Here is an 18,245-nt window from a genome sequence, read left to right as displayed (position 1 = left end):
AGAATACACAGCCGTGAAGGCAGCTGTGGTTTGCAGCTCTGTACTGCTGGGAACTCCTGAGACTCACCAAAGGCAATTACATGCCTTTGAAGAAATGTTTTTCAGTTTCGAGTCTCTACTGAAAATTCGCCAGGGGTAAAGAAAGAACTTGGACAAGGCAATGGCACCCCACTCCAGTACTCTTGCCTGCAAAATCCCATGGACGGAGCAGCCTAGTAGGTAGGCTGCAGTCCATGGGTCAGGAAGAGTCGGACATGACTGAACGACTTCACTTTCACTTTTCATTTTCATGCACTGGAGAAGGAAATGGCAACCCACTCCAGTATTCTTGCCTGGAGAATCCCAGGGACGGGGGAGCCTGGTGGGCTGCCATCTATGGGGTCGCACAGAGTCGGACACGGACACGACTGAAGTGACTTAGCAGCAGCAGCAAATAAAGAACTTGAGGTGAGCGGAGAAGCACCAAAGAAAAATTTCATGCATCTCATGTTTTCCAGGTTGTATCAGTTGATGATTAACTGGATTTTTATCAACTCTTGCCTTGTACTTCTGCAGGATGACTCCAACCGGTAATAAGCCTTTCTGGAAATCTCTGAAGGTGTCTCTCATATGATGCTAAATAAATCTGGTCATACACACAGGATGCCTGCTATTAATTTTCTTTTTCTTTTCCCGAACCCACTGCCCCAGCCTCTGGTTCTGCTAATTTGGGTGACAGTGCCCTCCAACAGGACTATCATCAGCTCCACCAGGTACTTAGAGGCTGCGGCCAAGCCATCACTGCTGTGGGTACCAAAGCCCTGGGCGATGCTGCCTATGCTGGTGGTGGGGGAGGGCTCCGTGGCTCGGAGGTGCTGGAGCTGTGCTGTGATCTGCAGCTAAGTGCCTCCCGCTTCTTCTAGTTATGTTTATAGGGTGGTCCTGATACAGCACGGCTTCCTTTATGTCTGCCTCCAGCCCCAGGTCTCAGCTTGAACCATGCAGGGGCTGCACCAAGAGACAAATAGTAAAACAAGCCAGCAAACAAAAACCCAGTTTGGATCCAAATCCCTCTCCCCTGAGCTTGGCTTACCCTTCTGGCCCCTTCGGATTTCTCTAAGAGACTCCCTGGTTCCACATGCAAAGAGAGCATCTGGACCTGAGAATGATGGGGCTACTCGACTTCAGTCCCAGCCAGCGCCCTGCCCCACCAGATGCCCATCAAACATCACCTGACCCCCATCTCAACACCTTGCTTCTCAAAGACTGAAAGGTTAGACTGTTACTTCCAGGGATGCCTATTTTTAGCATCAAGGCTGTCTGCCATCTGAGAAAGGACCTTCTGCTTTAGAAGGCTGTGTTAGAAGCAGAAGTCTCTATAATGTCAGGCATTAACATCTTATAAACCCTAAGACAGGTCACAATCCCTATCTGTTCTACACGCTTGTAATAAAAAGAGCGGTTAATACGAGCTTTGCGTGGGCCTTCCATCACACACGAATATTAAGGAATCTGGCTTTTGTGTTCCTCACTGGAAGATTGTTTATCAGCAGATACCCTAGTCTTGCCCCACAGAAACTGTTTCACCTCTACTCCCAAGGCTGAGAGCTCTTAGCAAAATCTGCTCTGGGTAAGAGTTTTGGGGTTTGTGTGTGCACTCCCACTAGACCCATTCATTCAACTAGCATCTGCCAAGGGCCTACTGTGTGTGAGGCAGAGTGTGGGAGCACAAGGAGGGCATCACCAGCCTGGGGGAGAGAGAGAGGAGAGGCTTGGGGGAGGAAGTCTGGAGGGAGTGACACCTATGCTGATACAAAAGCATCAGATAAGGACCAGGCAGGCAAAGAAAGAAGGAGATGAGCACCAAGGCCCTGTTGTGAGGTCTCTGAGGACCTGGACATCTTTCTCCCTGGCTTCCATTCACTGAGAGGAGATTACTGCAGACTTGACAAGGGCCCTGAGTTCAATCCCTTCTGGAGCCAATTAGCTCCAATCCTGGACATGCATCCTGTAAAGATGTCACACTGGTGACAAAGGGAAGTGAGGGTTAGGGTGGCTCGTTTAGTCCAGCTGTGCTCCCGGCTGGAAATGAGTGTCAAACACGCGGCGACAAGCTGTTTCTTCTCCTTCCGCACTTGTCATGGATATCGTTTTGTGATGACACCCTGGCATACAGAAGGTGAATGCTCTGTGCTCTATTTAACTCCTAAGGCCCCAGTTTCTCTCAAGCCTGGAAAAGTGTCTTGCTCACAGTATAGTTCTTATCTCCGGGGAAATGACCAGTGGCTCTTGGGTAATTACTACTTTCTCTCTTCCCTTTTGCCTGGTGGCATCTGGGGAGGCTTTCATAACATCATAGCAGGAAGGATGGGGTTGCTGGTGGTGAGAGCCTGGTTCACGGTAATCTTCCTACCTCTCTGGCCTCTACTGAGGAGAAATTGGTTCTGCTTGGCCATGGACTGCCACCCTCTGCTTTTCGTGTTCGTGAATCTACACCCTAGGTGTCCCAGCCTGAAGTTTCTTCCAGCCAGCTGGCCTTTCATTACTTCTGAGGGCTCAGGGAGTTTGGAAGCCATCACCACCGCCACCGTGATGGGGTGTGAGGGACTCTAAGACGTGTTGCCCTTGGGTCCATCTGGCTGGACAACACTCTCAGATATTATTTCTCCTCCTCAGGTGTCTTGTTGAATACTTACGTCTCTATGGGGACTGTAGTCTCCCAGGTTAATAGCTGGAAGCCAGGCAAGGGCTTCTACATCAGGATTTCCCTCAGACTTAGGGGGGTTTCTCTTATCCTGGGGCTCAGTCCAGAGTGGTGAGATTCTATATTTCTTCTCCAGGACCTTCCAGCTTTGAAACCAAGTCATATCCCTCTAGTTTGTCCTTTCCTATTGATACCTGCTGGTCAAAAATCCCCCCACTTCTTTTTTCTTTTTAATGAAAAAAAGAATGTTTACATCAAGATGCACTGTCCCTATGCTGATGGTGTGGACTGTATGCAAAGTCCTCCAGCATTTTGGCTCTCAAAATGTTAAAGGTCCACTTTCAGGATAAAGATCAGAAACAAAGCAAAACACCATTCCAACAATTCTTGTTACTCGTGACTTCCAAGACTTTCTCCTCTACTGACAAAGTTTCTACAGGAGTTCAGAAGCTAAGAATTTAAGCTATTATCTCTATAGCATCAGGGCCAGAAAACAGCGCATATAGGGAGCCCTGATGGAGCCTGGGGAAAGGGCAGAGATGAAGAATAGAAAGGACTCTCAATTGCATATCAAACTATCACCTCTGTACATATACAAAGGATGACCACTGCTTCCGAAAGCAAACTGACAAAGCGTGTCCTCCCTGACCAGGAGGGAAGGTGCGGCGCTTTTGCTCAATCAGCAAGTTCTCTTGCAGCAAGACACAGCACTGGTTGGCTCACATTTGGTTTTGTGCAATGAAAACCAAAGGGGAACTCAGGCTTGCTGGGTTTCTACAGATAGAGCTGCAACTACATCCTCTAGATCAAGAAGCAGGAAAAAACACCTAGGGCGCGTGAGGATGTAGAGATTACACACGTACACGTGGTCTATGAGAGTGTGCAGCAAAACCGTCTTTGTAGAGGGCATTGTGGCAAGAGCTAGCAATGCTTCAAATGTGTGTGCCCTTTCGTTTTCTAAAATGGGAATTGAACGATTTTAGGACAGTAGCCTACAAAAAGGCGAGCACATGTAAGCAAAGATACTTACAGATAGATTTTCACTGGTGATGTGCTTCTCACTGCCAAACAACAGAAACCTCTTTGTATATTGATAGGAGAATGGCTAAGGAATGATGATGTATCTCAACTATAAAACACCATGTAGCCTTAAAAAGAATGAGTAGCTCTATACATGCTGAGGGAAAAGATGGCCAAGATTCCTTGTTTAGCTGTAGAAAAATATGCATATATGGTTCATATTAATTTTGTTTGCAAAGTGCCCTTCCCCCATGGTATAAACATAGAAAAAGTCTGGAAGGAGGGTAGGATCTTTGATATATATATTTCTATACTGTTTAAACTTATTAACATGAATACTCATATTGTGTACTTTAAAAATAAATATTACTATTGCAATATTTTACAAGGTGAAGAAACCTATGCTGTTTCTTTAAGCTATTATTTCTATAGCATCAGTATAGAAACTGGGAGCATAGGAACACCGAGAATCATCAGGGTTAGTGGTCATGAATGAGAGGAGGCCCAGGGGAGTGAACCAGCTCCTTCTCAGACTCTCAGAACAAACAGGAACTTGGTGAGCCTGGCCAGGAGACCACGGAGAAGGGCTTCTCTGTGCAGAAACCTGCCAGGCCTGACAGGGACTGAGAGGCTTGATTTGCTGGGGCAACTGAGATTTCTCTTGGTTTCCTGGACTGGAGTTTGTATAATCATTTAGAAAAACAAATTTTTTCAGATTAACTAACCATATTGATTGACAAAGAGTTGTCAAGGCAGGAGGAGAAGGAGGAGACAGAGGATGAGACCGTTGGATGGTATCACCAACTCAGTGGACATGAGATTTGAGCAAACTCTGGGAGATGATGAAGGACAGGAAAGTCTGGCGTGCTGCAGTCCATGGGGTCACAAAGAGTTGGACATGACTTAGTGCCACTGAATAATAAAAGGGTGCCTGACTCTAAGGCCTTGAGATTGAGGAACTGGGAAGGGAAGGTGGTCCCCGTTAGAGATGGGGAATTGCAGGAAGGGAGGCGAGTGGACCTGGAGATGCTCCCCAGAACTGATGGTGGGAACTGCAAGTGGAATGGGGTCAGCTGAGGAGGGAGTGGCAGACAAAGGCTAAAAATCTCAGACATCTCAGAAGGCATAGCTGGTGTTTATGCCTGTGATGGGCAGGAAAGTTCTCTGAAGGAGTCTGGAGTGAAAACCACAGAGGGCCTAAGACCTTGGGGCTTGACACAGGCGGTCAAGGTTTGGAAGGAGAGAAGAGTCAGTGATGGAGACCGAGATGTTTGATGGGAGCCAGGAAAGCCAGGTGTGGAAGGAGGGAGGGGAGGACCCCAGGGGTGGGGAGGACTCACCAAATCAACCGAGGGGGCAAAGAGGATGAAAGTGCGACAAGAAGATTGTCCTTCCAGAGAAGTTTCTGGAAAGTAGTTGAGATGGATGCTGAATAAGAGGCATGCCTATAGGGGATGGAGGTGGTGGCTGTAACCTCTTGCTGGAAATGGTAACAAAGACCACAAGAGAAGCAGCATGGGGGTGCTTAGGGGGTGGCGGGATCAAGGAAAGCATGATACCTCTGTTCACTTCTGCAGGCAGAATGGAAACGAGGACAAGCTGTGAGGAAGCTGGTGGGAGTTGGGGTGGGGTGGAAGGGACGGGGGTGGGGCCTCCAGGGAAGGATGACCAGGCGGAGAGGAGCAGCCAATGGAAAGTGGGTACAACAAGGGTGGCTTGCATGTTGCCAGCCCTCTTGCATAGTGGGGCCCAAGTTTCTGACTGGAACTCCTGAGGCCTCAGATTCCCAACTGTCACATGAGGAGATCTGACCGAAGTTCTAAAAGCAGATAAACCTACATACCACCCAACCCTGAAGCCCATCGATCCGGCCCCAAGAGCCCCTGGTGAGGCCAGGGGAGTCCCACGTGTCACCGTTTCTGTATTTCAAGTCCTGAGAGGGTGGGGAACCACTGTATGCACAGACGTGCAAGGCCTCAGGTGTGAGATCTGGGGCTGTGGGCGTTTCCCGAGAAGGACAGGCTTCCTTTGAAGTGTTGCCCAAGCCCCCTCCCCCCAGTTCCGGTTGCACAGCTTTCTTCTCAGAACACAGCTGCCTTGCACCAGGGGTGCCTTGCTCTCTGATGTCCGATTTCTAAGGGCAGCAAGGCTCAATCCAGGTGGTGGCCTCCAGCGAGACTCAAACAGGATCTGGGTGACAGTTCAGGGGTGTTGCTGAGTGGGTGGCGGACTTCAGGTGAAAGGTACTCTTTCCTGTAGAAAGGTGAGCCCGTCAAGCGGCCCCTCCCCTTCGCACGGCAGCCCTGATGAGGGCCTGCAGCTCATCCTGGAATTCTTGAGACATTTTGAGGGGCCAAGGAGTTCCACACGAAGCTTTGATTCTAACTTCCCTTTAGAAATTCATACTTGAAGCCTATTCTAATGACAAAACATTCTACACTGTAATAACACATATCCTCAAATGTGTTACTGGTATAAATGTAACTGGCCAAAAAACCAAAATATATAAGAGAAGCACTATTGTAACAAATACAGTGAAGACGTTTAAGAGAACAAACAAACAAAAACTGATACAAACTGTTTGTAAATTGTTAGCTGGATTAAATCAAGATTTCTCTATTCTGTGCAACCCAAAGTGAAACAGAGAAATAAACTGGATGCTGGGGTTGATGCATATAAATTGCCAGTGTCTGCAAGTCATGGCTGACTCTTTGCGTCCCCAGGGAGGGTTAAATAGAAAGCATTTCAAAGTTACGGTTATGGATAAATTGCCACCCATAACCTTAGCTTTGAAATGCTTTCTATTTAACTGAAGTGATATCAGTGTTCTCACAGATTTGCTTTGAAAGATATCTGAACTCACAAAATACATTAATAAAACACTTTATCTGTTTATAGAGTGAGAGTCCTATGTAAAGTCGGGTCTCACACATGTGAAAAAGCACTGGTGTAGTGCACAGAGCCTGGTGATGGAATGAGACTTGAGCTGAATCCTGACTCTGCCTCTTCAGTAGTCTTACAGCCTTAGGCACGTCATTTGCTCCCCAGGATGCCAGGTCCATATCCATAAATCATGCCCACTTAATAGGGGTTTTTAGATCCAATGAGGTCTCTAAACTAACCAGGAGGCAGTAAATACTCAGTTCCCTCGATACCCAATGGCCCTGAAGGGCCTGGATCTCTCAGCTCCACTCACAACCAGATATTATTTGTGTGCCAAACAGTAGCCAGGCTGCACCCAAAGCCCTGGGCTACATCAACTAGGACCGTATGGCCCATCAGCACCCTCCTCGGATGACAGAGCCAGCCAGCCAGCTGAGGGGCCAACACTTGGGACTGGTTAAGAGCAATGTCAGGGCTGCAGCAGGGAATGGGTATGAGGTTGGGGTGTGTGTGTGTGTGTGTGTGTGTGTGATGAGGTTGGGGTGTGTGTGTGTGTGTATGAGGTTGGGGTGTGTGTGTATGAGGTTGGGGTGTGTGTGTGTGTGTGTGTGTGTGTGTGTGTGTATGAGGTTGGGGTGTGTGTGTGTGTGTGTGTGTGTGTATGAGGTTGGTGTGTATGCGTGTGTGTATGAGGCTGGGGGGTGTGTGTGTGTGATGAGGCTGGGGGGGTGTGTGTGTGTGTGTGTGTGATGCAGTTGGGGTGTGTGTGTGTGTGCGATGTGGTTGGGGTATGTGTGTGTGTGTGTGTGATGCAGTTGGGGTGTGTGTGTGCGATGCGGTTGGGGTGTGTGTGTGTGTGTGTGTGTGTGTGTGTGTGTGTGTGTGAGATGACATTGGGGGATATGTGTGTGTATGTATGAGGTTGGTGTGTGTGTGTATGAGGTTGGGGTGTGGGTGTGAGGTTGGGGTGTGTGTGTGTGTGTGTGTGTATGAGGTTGGGGGGGGTGTGTGTGTGTGTGATGAGGTTGGGTGTGTGTGTGGGTGTGTGTGTGTGTGTGTGTGTGATGCGGTTGGGGTGTGTGTGTGTGTGTGTGTGCATGTGTTTGTGTATGTGCGTGAGCTCATGTTTTCTTTACACAACATTGGCTACTTTTCCACTTGCCTGCTAAAGCGTTTCACTGGCCTCTCCAGGTGGCCCAATCACAGGACTGCGGTCTGTGCAGATTTCTGTGGAAAGTGGTCTCTTCAGCAGGCGATGTGCTGCCCCTCTGCCTGAGAAGGGCCTTCCTTTTCCATCTGCACAGAGCAAGTGAGCAGAAGAAGCTGGAGTTTCTCTCTACTGTTTCACCTGGTGGCCCTGAAAATTGCAGCCCACTTGGTAAATACTTTTCTTGGCCCCAGAAGCAAAGGGAAGTTTTATCAAGAAGCTGTTCTTAATTTCCTATGTGTTGAAAAATTACCCGAAACAGGAGGCGGCCCTGGGTCATGGCCATTGTGCAAATTCCATTTGATCACTGAGCAGAGGCTACCAGAGCTCTCAGACAGAGTGATAAACATTCTTAGGGGACAAAGCATTTACAGGTTTTCCTATCACTCTATTGCCCAGCATTCTCTGTTATCTGTAGCCCCCAAGGGAATTGAGAGGGCCTGGTTACAGGGATTCCCCTGGCCTTGGGAAAGGTCTGAACATCTTTTGAAAGGTGACTGTGAAGACATCCAAAGAGCTGGTGAATTTCTGGCTTCCCTGTTAGGTCTGCCCATCCCAAGATAATCTTGCTTAGAGATTTTTGGGCATTGAAGGTCAAAAAAAAAAAAAGAAGTGTAGGCAGGAATTTTGTCCCTGCCAGGAATGGCCAATTGAAATGAGTTTCTGTGGACACCGGACACCATATCTAAAGACAGCTTTTTGGATGGAAGCCTTTGGCAACCTTTTTGATTTGCATTTGGAGGAAACTTGCCACATTTTCCATAACAGGCAGCCCAGCCAACACCACCCGGGAGGGAGGAAGTTCTTTCTCTCGGCGTCTGCAGGTTTATCCCTAAATGCTACGGAAACAGCAGCTGCCAGGGCAAGGGGAACAGAGCATGGAGAGCCTTTTAAAATTCTTGAGTAAGTCAGATCTCACCAGCAGGACCTAAAAAGGCAAAGGCTTGACATTCCGGCGCTTGCTGAAGATGCGGCCTGCACCCGGGGGCAGAGTGAGCCCAGGGACTTAGCAAACTCTATGGCCACCTGCTATTCGGTCAGGTCAGCCACTTGGGGTCCAGGCCTGGTGAGTGACAACGAGGAGGTCACATTTCACACAGCCTTGTGGCTGACAGAGGGTGTGAGTGCAGCCGGCTGTTTTGTGACCTTCACCACACTGTTAATTATACCCCTGTTCACAGATACTAAAAACTGCTTTAAAAAAAAAGTCTTGAATTTGTTACAACATTGCTTCTGTTTTATGTTTCGGTGTTTTGGCCTCAAGGCATCTGGGATCTTAGCTCCTCCACCAGGAATCAAACCCACCTCTTCCCCCACCTCCACGGCCCGCCGCCCACGGCCCGCCGCCCCCGCCCCGCGTATTGAAAGGAGGAGTCTTAACCACTGGGCCACCGGGAAGGTCGCGGCTTTTGTTTCACATGGACATTCTTCATGTGCCACTGCTTACCTGCTTATGCAGGCAAGAAGGAAGAGAATCTGGCAGGTCAGTCATCTGGCCATGTTCTTCTGGGTGGGTTATACAGAAAGGTTTCTTTCCTCATCAGACTGATTTCTGGCTACCCTATAAAAGTGGGGAGCTGGTGGAAAAAAAGAATGGGAACTAGGGAATGATCTCAAAGCCAACCTAACGGAAGAACTGCCACAGATTTTCCAGGGCTGAGGGGGAACATCAGACTTCCTCAGAAGTTCACTGCAAAATGTCCACCCAGCTATTAGGAAACAGGACGGACTGACTGTGCCCAGGACAGACGGCCGCTGGCAATCACATGAAGCAGGCTGAGATTGGAACCGTGAGGCGAAGGAGGGCAAGTCAATGGGATAGGAATTCGGAGTACAAGGAGGCTTCCAAATCAGAAGCAGGGTGCTTTATACCTATTCACAGAGGGTTTCCCCACCCCTGGATGTGCCAGGACCTTGCCCATAAGCAGCACAGTCTGGTTCTGTGCCCTGTTTCCTCAGGCCATCACAAGAGGGGTGCATCTTCACCAGGGAGAAGGGCAGATGCTGAGAGGGGAGCCCAGGCTTCTTGGGCGTGCTTATTTTTTACTATAGTCCGTTCTGTTTTCTGTCAACAGTAAGGAAATACATCCTAGCAAGTGACATCCAGTAATGCTTTAATTAACTGTAATATTTTATGCTCCAATAATGCACCAAGAAATCACTTCCAGATGGGGAAAAGGGATGATATTTAGACAAAAAGGCAATCCCTTTACTTTCAGCAGATTGGTATCTCCCAGAGGTACAGAATAGAACCTTGAGGGTCCGGGGAAGTGGGGGGCGGCTTATCTATTTTGATATATATTGGAATTTGAGACTGGAAAATTATCTTTACTGTATAAAATGTCACAGTACTCTTTCTGCATGCCAGCATCTCGTGTGTACGTGTTTCCAGGACTGTTGTTTAAATGGCCCAGTGCAGTCCTAACCATTTTATTTTTAGCGATCTGACTTGGAGGGGACAAGAAGTGTGAAACACTTGCTTTCAGCCTCAAGCAAGCTGGTTATTTTGGAGATTTTTCTTGCTACCGAGAGGAATTTCATTTCCAGCTGTGAACTTCTGGCACTTTCCCGGGCGTTCCATAAACAGGGGACTAGGGTTCCTCGTCCGACAGCAATTCAGGGTGGGCTGCTATCACATCCCCCACTTCTCCTGCTCATTCACCCTGCCTGCCCATCACTGTCACACCGGTCCTCGGAAGTCGATTTTCGGTCTTGCTCTGTCTGTACCGAGGCAGCATCTGAGGTGTGAGAACGTCGGCACCCTTTTCTGGTGGGATGGGCAAAGCCCTGGGTACTGGGTCTTTGTTCTTCAAGACAGGGAGGTGTGGTGATAGTTGCTTCAATTCTGAGTTTGGAGGTCAAACTGTCTGGGGTGGTTCCTATTTCCCTGTTACGATCCAAACAGAACTTTCTCCAGCCTGAGGACCTCTAACCAGCAATCTGGAAGTCTTGCCATAGTAAACACAGCAGAGAACTCTTTATCAATTATAAATTACCAATATTTATTTTAACCACATAAGGTGACTTTCACGTTTTCTTTAAGTCTAGACAAAGTAGAGGGAAGGAACCAATACAATATCTAACTCAGCTGAATAGCAGAGTTGTTAGCTACTGTTTTGATCAATGAGGGCTCCTTTATATATATTATTTCAAAGTGACAATAATAAATAAATCTTCTGTTTAGGGCTTAGTCATCAAAACAAAGGAGAATCCTAGTCAGGATGGGGACAGCATAATTTCTGCCATGGTCCCTCCATCAACACAAACTCAAAATTCAAGATGCTGGCTATGAGCAAAAAAACATCTTTACTGTTTGGGTACCAGCTCAACTGTACAGTAATTATACTTGCTTACAGTCAGAAAAAAATACCCATTTGTGAAAATGTGCAATAGGAAATCTTCAATAAAGCAAGTTCCTATTATAACAGATCTTCACAAGGAGTAAATATTATAATCATAATGGAACTTTTTAACTGTATGCTGGGCGCTACTCCAGATTTCCAGACTGACTGATTCACAACCTCCAGGCATTTGTACTTGTGAAAATAAAAAGGGTCTCAGGTGATACTGATGCAGACCCCCAGCTGAGAAACAGGTTCTGTCTGTACAGGACATACACACGGCATTCAGCTTCCATCAACAAGACACTTAACGTAACTCCTACTGACATCTGTTGGCTCCTTGGAGATTACTGACAGTGTAATAAATCAAGAAAGCAACTTCTCTGGCTGTGACCACCTGGGGCTGGTGGTGGTGGAGGGGAAACAGTGCCTTGACATCTCAATGCCATTATGGAGATGTCCAGAAAGTGAATCCTTGTGAATGAACCACAGAAAGAAGTGTGGATCTGTAAACACCAAGAGTGACAAGAACCAGGTGTGGGAGTCCACTGGCGTTTCCAGCTTCCCAGGCTGATGACAGACGGCTAAAGTGGCTGCCTGGAGATGGGCCCGTCACCCCTCCTTTCAGGAGTGAGAAGAGAACGTTAACCTCAATTAGCACAGGCTGGATAACTTTCCCACAACACCATGGCTGTCTGGGCAGAGGGAAATCTATTGACCGAGCTGCCCGGGTAACCCACTGTACTCCTCCCTACTCTTCCTGCATTTTTCTTTTTTTTGGTTGCAAGGTTTACTTCCTTCTATTTTATTTTCTTATTTGGCCACGTGGCATGTGGGATCTCAGTTCCCCGACCAGGGATCGAACCTACACTCCCTGCACTGAAAGCTCAGAGTCTTAACCACTGGACCACCAGGGAAGTCCCCTTGCACTTTTCTTACTTAGCCATCCTTTCTTCATAGGGCTCAGCTAAAGGCCACACCTCTCTCTTCCGCCCCGTCTATCTCTGCCGTTTCATCACTGCAGCCCTAGAGCCAAGCCCAAGGGACATCTCAGGGGTCGGGCTGCAGAGGGCACCTCCAACAGTTGCAGGTGGGGGAAGTGGTGAGAGGCCGGTTCTCTGGCCCATAGTGCTAGGACAGAGCAGGGCCACGGTCACAGAGGGTGGGACTGTGCGGGCGAGGCTGCTGAGTCAGTGAGGACTGGACCAGTCGGGAGCAGCCAGGGAACAGCCAGTGAAGGCAGGGAGCCTTCTTCACCCCATGTGGCCTCTGCTACAGGAATCAGAGATTGCTCCAGTCCTTACTTGGCTTCTCCCATTAGGGCAGGAATTAAGACAAGGCATGGGAGCGACCCAGGAATGACCCAAACATCCCAGGAAGTTTCAAGACTGATGATCTGAGGGTCCAGGGAGCACAGGAGATGTGAGGGGCGTCCGGGGATCCGGGTTGCGGGTGGCTCACCAGCCAGGGGGAAAAGCGCCCCCTGGGCGCTCCTACAGTCTCTTTTTAATCAGTTTCTCCAGTTTGCGGATGCGCGAGGACTCCTGTTCTGGAGTTGGAGCCAGGAGGGACAGGGAGCTGGAGCCTTCAGGCCCTGAGGGCGGGGCGGGGAGCCTCTGGCGGAAGAGCTCCAGCATGCTGCTCTGCTCGCTCCGCTTCAGCCCCTGAGGTGGAGACAAAGGAGGGTGATGGCAGGTCTGGCCCCCAAGGACACAAGGGCAAGTGCAGAATCTGGTATTCACTGGGCTGAGGATTAGCATTTTCTCCAGGGGAGATATCAGCCCTGCGTAGTAGCCTGGGAGAGAAGCAGGGGAGGAAGAAAAGGCAAAAGGAGAGGAGAGAAAGGGCTGAGAGGGCAAGTGGCCAGGCAGCAGGATGCGGGAGGGCCGCCTCCTCTCCTCGCAGCCCCGCCAAGCCCAGCTCCCTGCCATCAGAAGGTGATGGGGGGCATGGTCGCGGGCCCTGGATCCCCCTCCTCAAATGGCTTCTTGCAGCCTGGGCCCAGCAGGGGCACTTTGAGGAGGCCCCCCAGGGGCCCGGGCTGAATCCCACCCCTCAGTGAATCACGGAGTGTGAGAAGGATGCACCAGGGACAGAACAAGATGCTGAGCTCACCTTCATGTCCAGGATCTTCTGGAAGGTTTCTGTGTTGCAGTCTGTCAGGAGCTTGATGTAATTGTCCACAAATACCACCAATGGCTCATGAGGGGCCATCACAACCTGTGAGGGAGAGAGGAGAGTCAGGCCTGCCAGAAATGCTTACGATCCAAGGCAGCGGAGCACCTTCTACAGAAACGTCCTGACAGCCTGTTTCATCTCAGCATTCAGTTACAGCAATGCTTCCAGTCAAACCGGACAATCCTAAAGGAAATCAACCCTGAATATTCATTGCAGGGACTGATGCTGAGGCTCCAATACTTTGGCCACCTGATGTGAAGAGTCGACTCATTGTAAAAGACCCTGATGCTGGGAAAGATTGTGGGCTGGAGGAGAAGGGGGCAACAGAGGAGGAGATAGTTGGATGGCATCACTGACTTAATGGACATGAGTTTGAGCAAACTCAGGGAGACAGTGAAGGACAGGGAAACCTGGTGTGCTGCAGTCCATGGGATCACAAAAAGTCACACATGATTTAGCAACTGAATAACAACACAATGCTTCCTAAATTTGCTAAATCAAAAATGTCACCTGAATTGCTTTTTAAGTACAGATTACTATGTCCCTCCTTCGAAGATTCTAATTCATAGAGCCTGGGGAGGAGTCCCAGGTGTCTTTTTTAAAATATCAAGACCACAGGAAACACTGTGTTGGAAGGTCCCCTGTTTGGGACATTTCCTGGGTTTCTGGTACCTGCTCCTTCTGTCCTGACGTATTGCTGTTCCCAAGTAAAGTGTCACTCAGTTGTGTCCAATTCTTTGCAATGACATGGACTATACAGTCTATGGAATTCTCCAGGCCAGAATACTGAAGTGGGTAGCCTTTCCCTTCTCCAGGGGATCTTCTCAACCCAGGGATTGAACCCAGGTCTCCCACATTGCAGGCGGATTCTTTACTAGCTGAGCAACAGGGAGGCCCTGGTTCCCAAGGGATGGCCTCAAAAAGCATCAAGTTAAGTGGATTTTCTCAAAAACAAAAAACCCCACAAAGCTTCAGTGTTCCCAAGACTTAAAATCGGGAACTTCATTTAACTACATCCACTTCACATACCAGGGCTTCCCTGGTGGCTCATTGGTAAAGAATCCACCTGTCGATGCAGGTGATCCCCGGGTCGGGAAGATCCCCTGGATTAGGAAATGGCAACTCACTCCAGGATTCTTGCCTGGAGAACCCCATGGACAGAGGAGCCTGGTGGGCTACAGTCCATGGGGTCGCAAAAGAGTCAGACACGACTCAGTGACTAAACAACAACTTCATGGACCACCAGCAGGAGAGCCCTAGCATCAAAACCCTCATGTTCATAGTCATTTGGTTTTCACTGTGGGGGTCCGGTTTTCTTCCTCCAGTAGGCTGGTTTGGTTTTGGATTTCTGAGAGTACAACTCAAGAGTGGCAAGGAGAACTCACTCAGAAATTCTCTCCAAACCCTGCTCTCCCCCATGGAGAGTAAACCAGCTAGGGAAGAGATGGATTAGGTTGCTTTGCTTCCTCAGGTCAAAGCCCAAGGTCTGTGGAGGCCCCTCGCCCGGTCCACCCATGTCAGGGCCCGCCGTGACTTCCCACTCCTCCATCATTTGAGCCAATTCTGCTTGCAGACTGACCTGAAGGGCCGGGAGGCCCTGGCCTTCTAAGAGCATCCCGTGACAGCTCCATTTGTTCTCTAGCCTTCTCTCCCCTCCCTAGGAGGCTCCATCTCCACTCGACAAGTCCAGGTGGAAATCAGATGCAGGAGCTCAAGGCTTCAGACATTCTTAGCATCATCACCCCACATATATTTTGTTAAGTGGGGCTTTAGAAAACCATTTGCTGATTAGAATCAGTTATGCGACATTTGTTCTAAGTTCTTATAAAGTGGCAGAACTTAGAAAGCCAAGGATGGGAGGAATTGACAGCTAGGAAGCAGAGAGACGCAGAGCAGAGAGACCCTGACTGGAGGCTGATTGAGTTGACAATGCCACCCAGCCTCCAATCTTGGCCAAATCTTATTACAAGAGAATCCCATTATAAGAAAGAATAATTTGTCAGACAGAATTACTGACCACCCCCCCACCCCCACCCCTCCCCAGCAACACTGCACTGACTTTGAATAATAGCTGATGAGGCCAAAGTCTGGTCCAGCCAAAGAATGCAGACAATCTCCTGGGACTGATGGGAATAGTTTCAAACCTGGGCTTTTTGAGACCAGTACTCAGTACTGTTTGGAATAAGCGATCAGGTAACTAGGCCCTTTTAACTGAAACCCTAAAGAAGACACAAGTCCCACCTTGAGGATCATCTCCGCGCGGGTCATGCCTTTCACCACGATCTTGGTGTAACTGGCCGGGGCTTTCCTCACCACCTGAGAGCCGATGGAAGGCAGATCAAGCAGGACCATCTTCAGGGAGTGCGTGTCCAGCAGTAGCTGAGGGAAGAGAACAGAATAGTACCAGCCACTTCACATGGGCACAACACCTTGTGTACTCACGTTGATAAATAACATTTTCTTGATATTTAAAAAAATTTTTTAATTTATTTTAATTTTTGGCTGCACTGGGTCTTCACCTGTGTGTGTGAACTTTCTGTAGTTGCATCGAGCGGGGGGCTACTCTTTGTTGCAGTGTGTGGGGTTCTCGTTACAGTGGCTTCTCCTTCTAGCTTGAGGGCTCCAGAGCTTGGGCTCAGTAATTGTGGTGCATGGCATGTGGACTCTTAGTTGCCACGTGGCATGTGGAATCTTCCCAGACCAGGGATCAAACCCACGTCCCCTGCATTCCATTTAGAAAGCAGTTCAGGATATGCAGGAAGAACCTGACAAATGTCTTTAAAATTTCTGCTTATTGAACAGGCAAAAAATGGTAACTCCATACTGCTCTACTTTGGATTTCTCTGGATGCTAGTAAGGATGTAGGAGATTAAGCCAAATTTAAACATCAGTATCTTGGGACTTCCTGGTGGTCCAGTAGTTAAAAATCTGCCTAGACCACCAGGAAGTCCCAAGATACTGACTCCAAGATTTATAATAAAGTAAGCAAGACAGTGTGGTACAGATGAAAGGACAAATAGATCATCTGTGCAGAAGAGAGAGCCCAGAAATACATCACAAATACAGTCCACACAAATAGAGTCAACTGATCACTCACAAAGCAGCAAAGGTAATTCAATGGAGTAAAGATAGTCTTTTCAACAAATGGTGCTTGAACAACTCAGCATCCATATACAAAAAAAAAAAGGAAAAGGAAAAAGGAATCTAGACATAGACCTTTCACCCTTCACGAAAACTAACCCAAAATGGATCATAGGCCTAAACATAAAACACAAAACTATAAAACTTCTGGAAGGTAGCATAAGAGAAACCCTAGATGACCCTGGGTATGGTGATAACTTTTTAGATATAACGCCAAAGACATGATCCTTTAGAAACTTACATTACCATCTGTAAAACAGATAGCCAATGGGAATTTGCTGTAGGTCTCAGGAAACTCACAGGGGCTCTGTATCAACCTAGAGGGGTGGGATGGGGAGGGAGCTGGGAGGGAGGGTCAAAAGGGAGGGGGTATTTGTGTACCTATGGCTGATTCATGTTGAGGTTTGACAGAAAACAACAAAATTCTGTAAAGCAGTTATCCTTCAATTAAAAAATAAATTAAGAAAAAAAGACATGATCCATTAGAGAAATAACGGATAAACTGCTCTTCGTTAAAATGAAAAATGTTTGCTCTCCAAAAGACAATGTCAAAGGGGTAAGAAGGTAAGCCACAGATAGGAGAAAGTATTTGCAAAAGATACATCTTGTAAAGGACTGTTATCTAAAACATACAAAGATTTTTAAAGAAAAACTCAACAATAAGAAAACAATCCAACTAAAAAATGGGCCCAAGATCTTAACAGCTACCTCACCAAAGATATGTAGATAACAAGTAAGAATTTGAAAAGATCTGATTCCTGAAAATCAGTAAGAAAAAGAACAGCAGCCCGGTAAAAACAATACCAACAGTGGGGCAAAGATTTGAACAGGCACCTCACAAAAGTGGAGACTCAAGTGCTCATAAGGACTGTGAAATGATGTGTGTGTGCTCAGGTGTGTCTGACTCTTTACAACCCCATGGATTGTAGCCCACCAGGCCCCTGATACTTAATTTTACTAGTGATCCAGTAAACACAAATCAAAGCCACAACTGTGTATCATTTTGGACTCATCAGAAAGGCAAAAGAAAGTAAAAAGGTCTAAATACCAAGTATTGGCATGCATATAGTGCAATGAAACTCACACTTAGGATGAGGGTCAAAACTGGTTGAAGCACTTTGGGGGAATTTCAGTGCTATTTCCTAGTGGAATTTGTGCATAACCTGTGACACAGTACTCATATCCTTTAACGAAATTCTTGCCCATGTCAAAAAAGGTTCCCTGAATCCACTGTTTATAAAAGCCAAAGATTGGAAATAACCTAAATGTCCAGCAACAGTGTAGAATGGATAAACAAACAGTGCTATATTCACACAATGAAACATGACACTGAAATTAAAATAAGTGACTCAAACAACCTATATCAACACAGATAAATCTCAGAAATCATTACGTTGGGCAAAAAAAGCAACTGGGGAAATGTTATGTATAGCACCATTTGTATAAAGTTTAAACATTTGCAAAACAAAATTATATATCGTTTGTGGATACATACACATGTAACTTATCAAAGCACATATGGGAATGATAAAATAAAAATCAGAATAGTGATTACCTCTGGGCATGGAGGGAAAGGAATGGCAGGGTAGGTCCACAGGGGACTTCAGCCATAATTATAATTTATATAAAAAAGATTTAAAGCAAATATGGGACCATGTTAAGATATGACTAAGCTAAATGGGAAGCTGATACTCTTGACATTATTTTCTATACTTTTATTAACTGGAACTATGTTTTTCCTTGTCTTCTTTCTTCATAGTATGCCTTTAAATATCTGAGGCCTAGTAAGGAT

General features: G+C 47.4%; 1 protein-coding gene across 1 annotated transcript in view; it reads right to left on the bottom strand.

Moving 5' to 3' along the window:
* Nucleotides 1-10,770: 10,770 nt before the first annotated feature.
* The window catches only part of VPS53 (VPS53 subunit of GARP complex), a 122,200-nt gene continuing 114,725 nt past the window's right edge, over nt 10,771-18,245 (bottom strand). The window contains exons 20-22 of the mRNA XM_043903317.1: nt 15,554-15,691; nt 13,250-13,354; nt 10,771-12,798 (exon numbers count right to left, since the gene is read on the bottom strand). Coding sequence (XP_043759252.1) covers nt 12,628-12,798; nt 13,250-13,354; nt 15,554-15,691 — 414 coding nt within the window. The 3' untranslated portion in view covers nt 10,771-12,627. The remainder of the gene's footprint in view (nt 12,799-13,249; nt 13,355-15,553; nt 15,692-18,245) is intronic.

Source organism: Cervus elaphus, chromosome 5, assembly GCF_910594005.1.
Source record: "Cervus elaphus chromosome 5, mCerEla1.1, whole genome shotgun sequence".
NCBI lineage: Eukaryota > Metazoa > Chordata > Mammalia > Artiodactyla > Cervidae > Cervus > Cervus elaphus.
The sequence above is the reverse complement of the archived record's forward strand: the minus strand, read 5'-3'. Positions and strand labels throughout refer to the sequence as shown.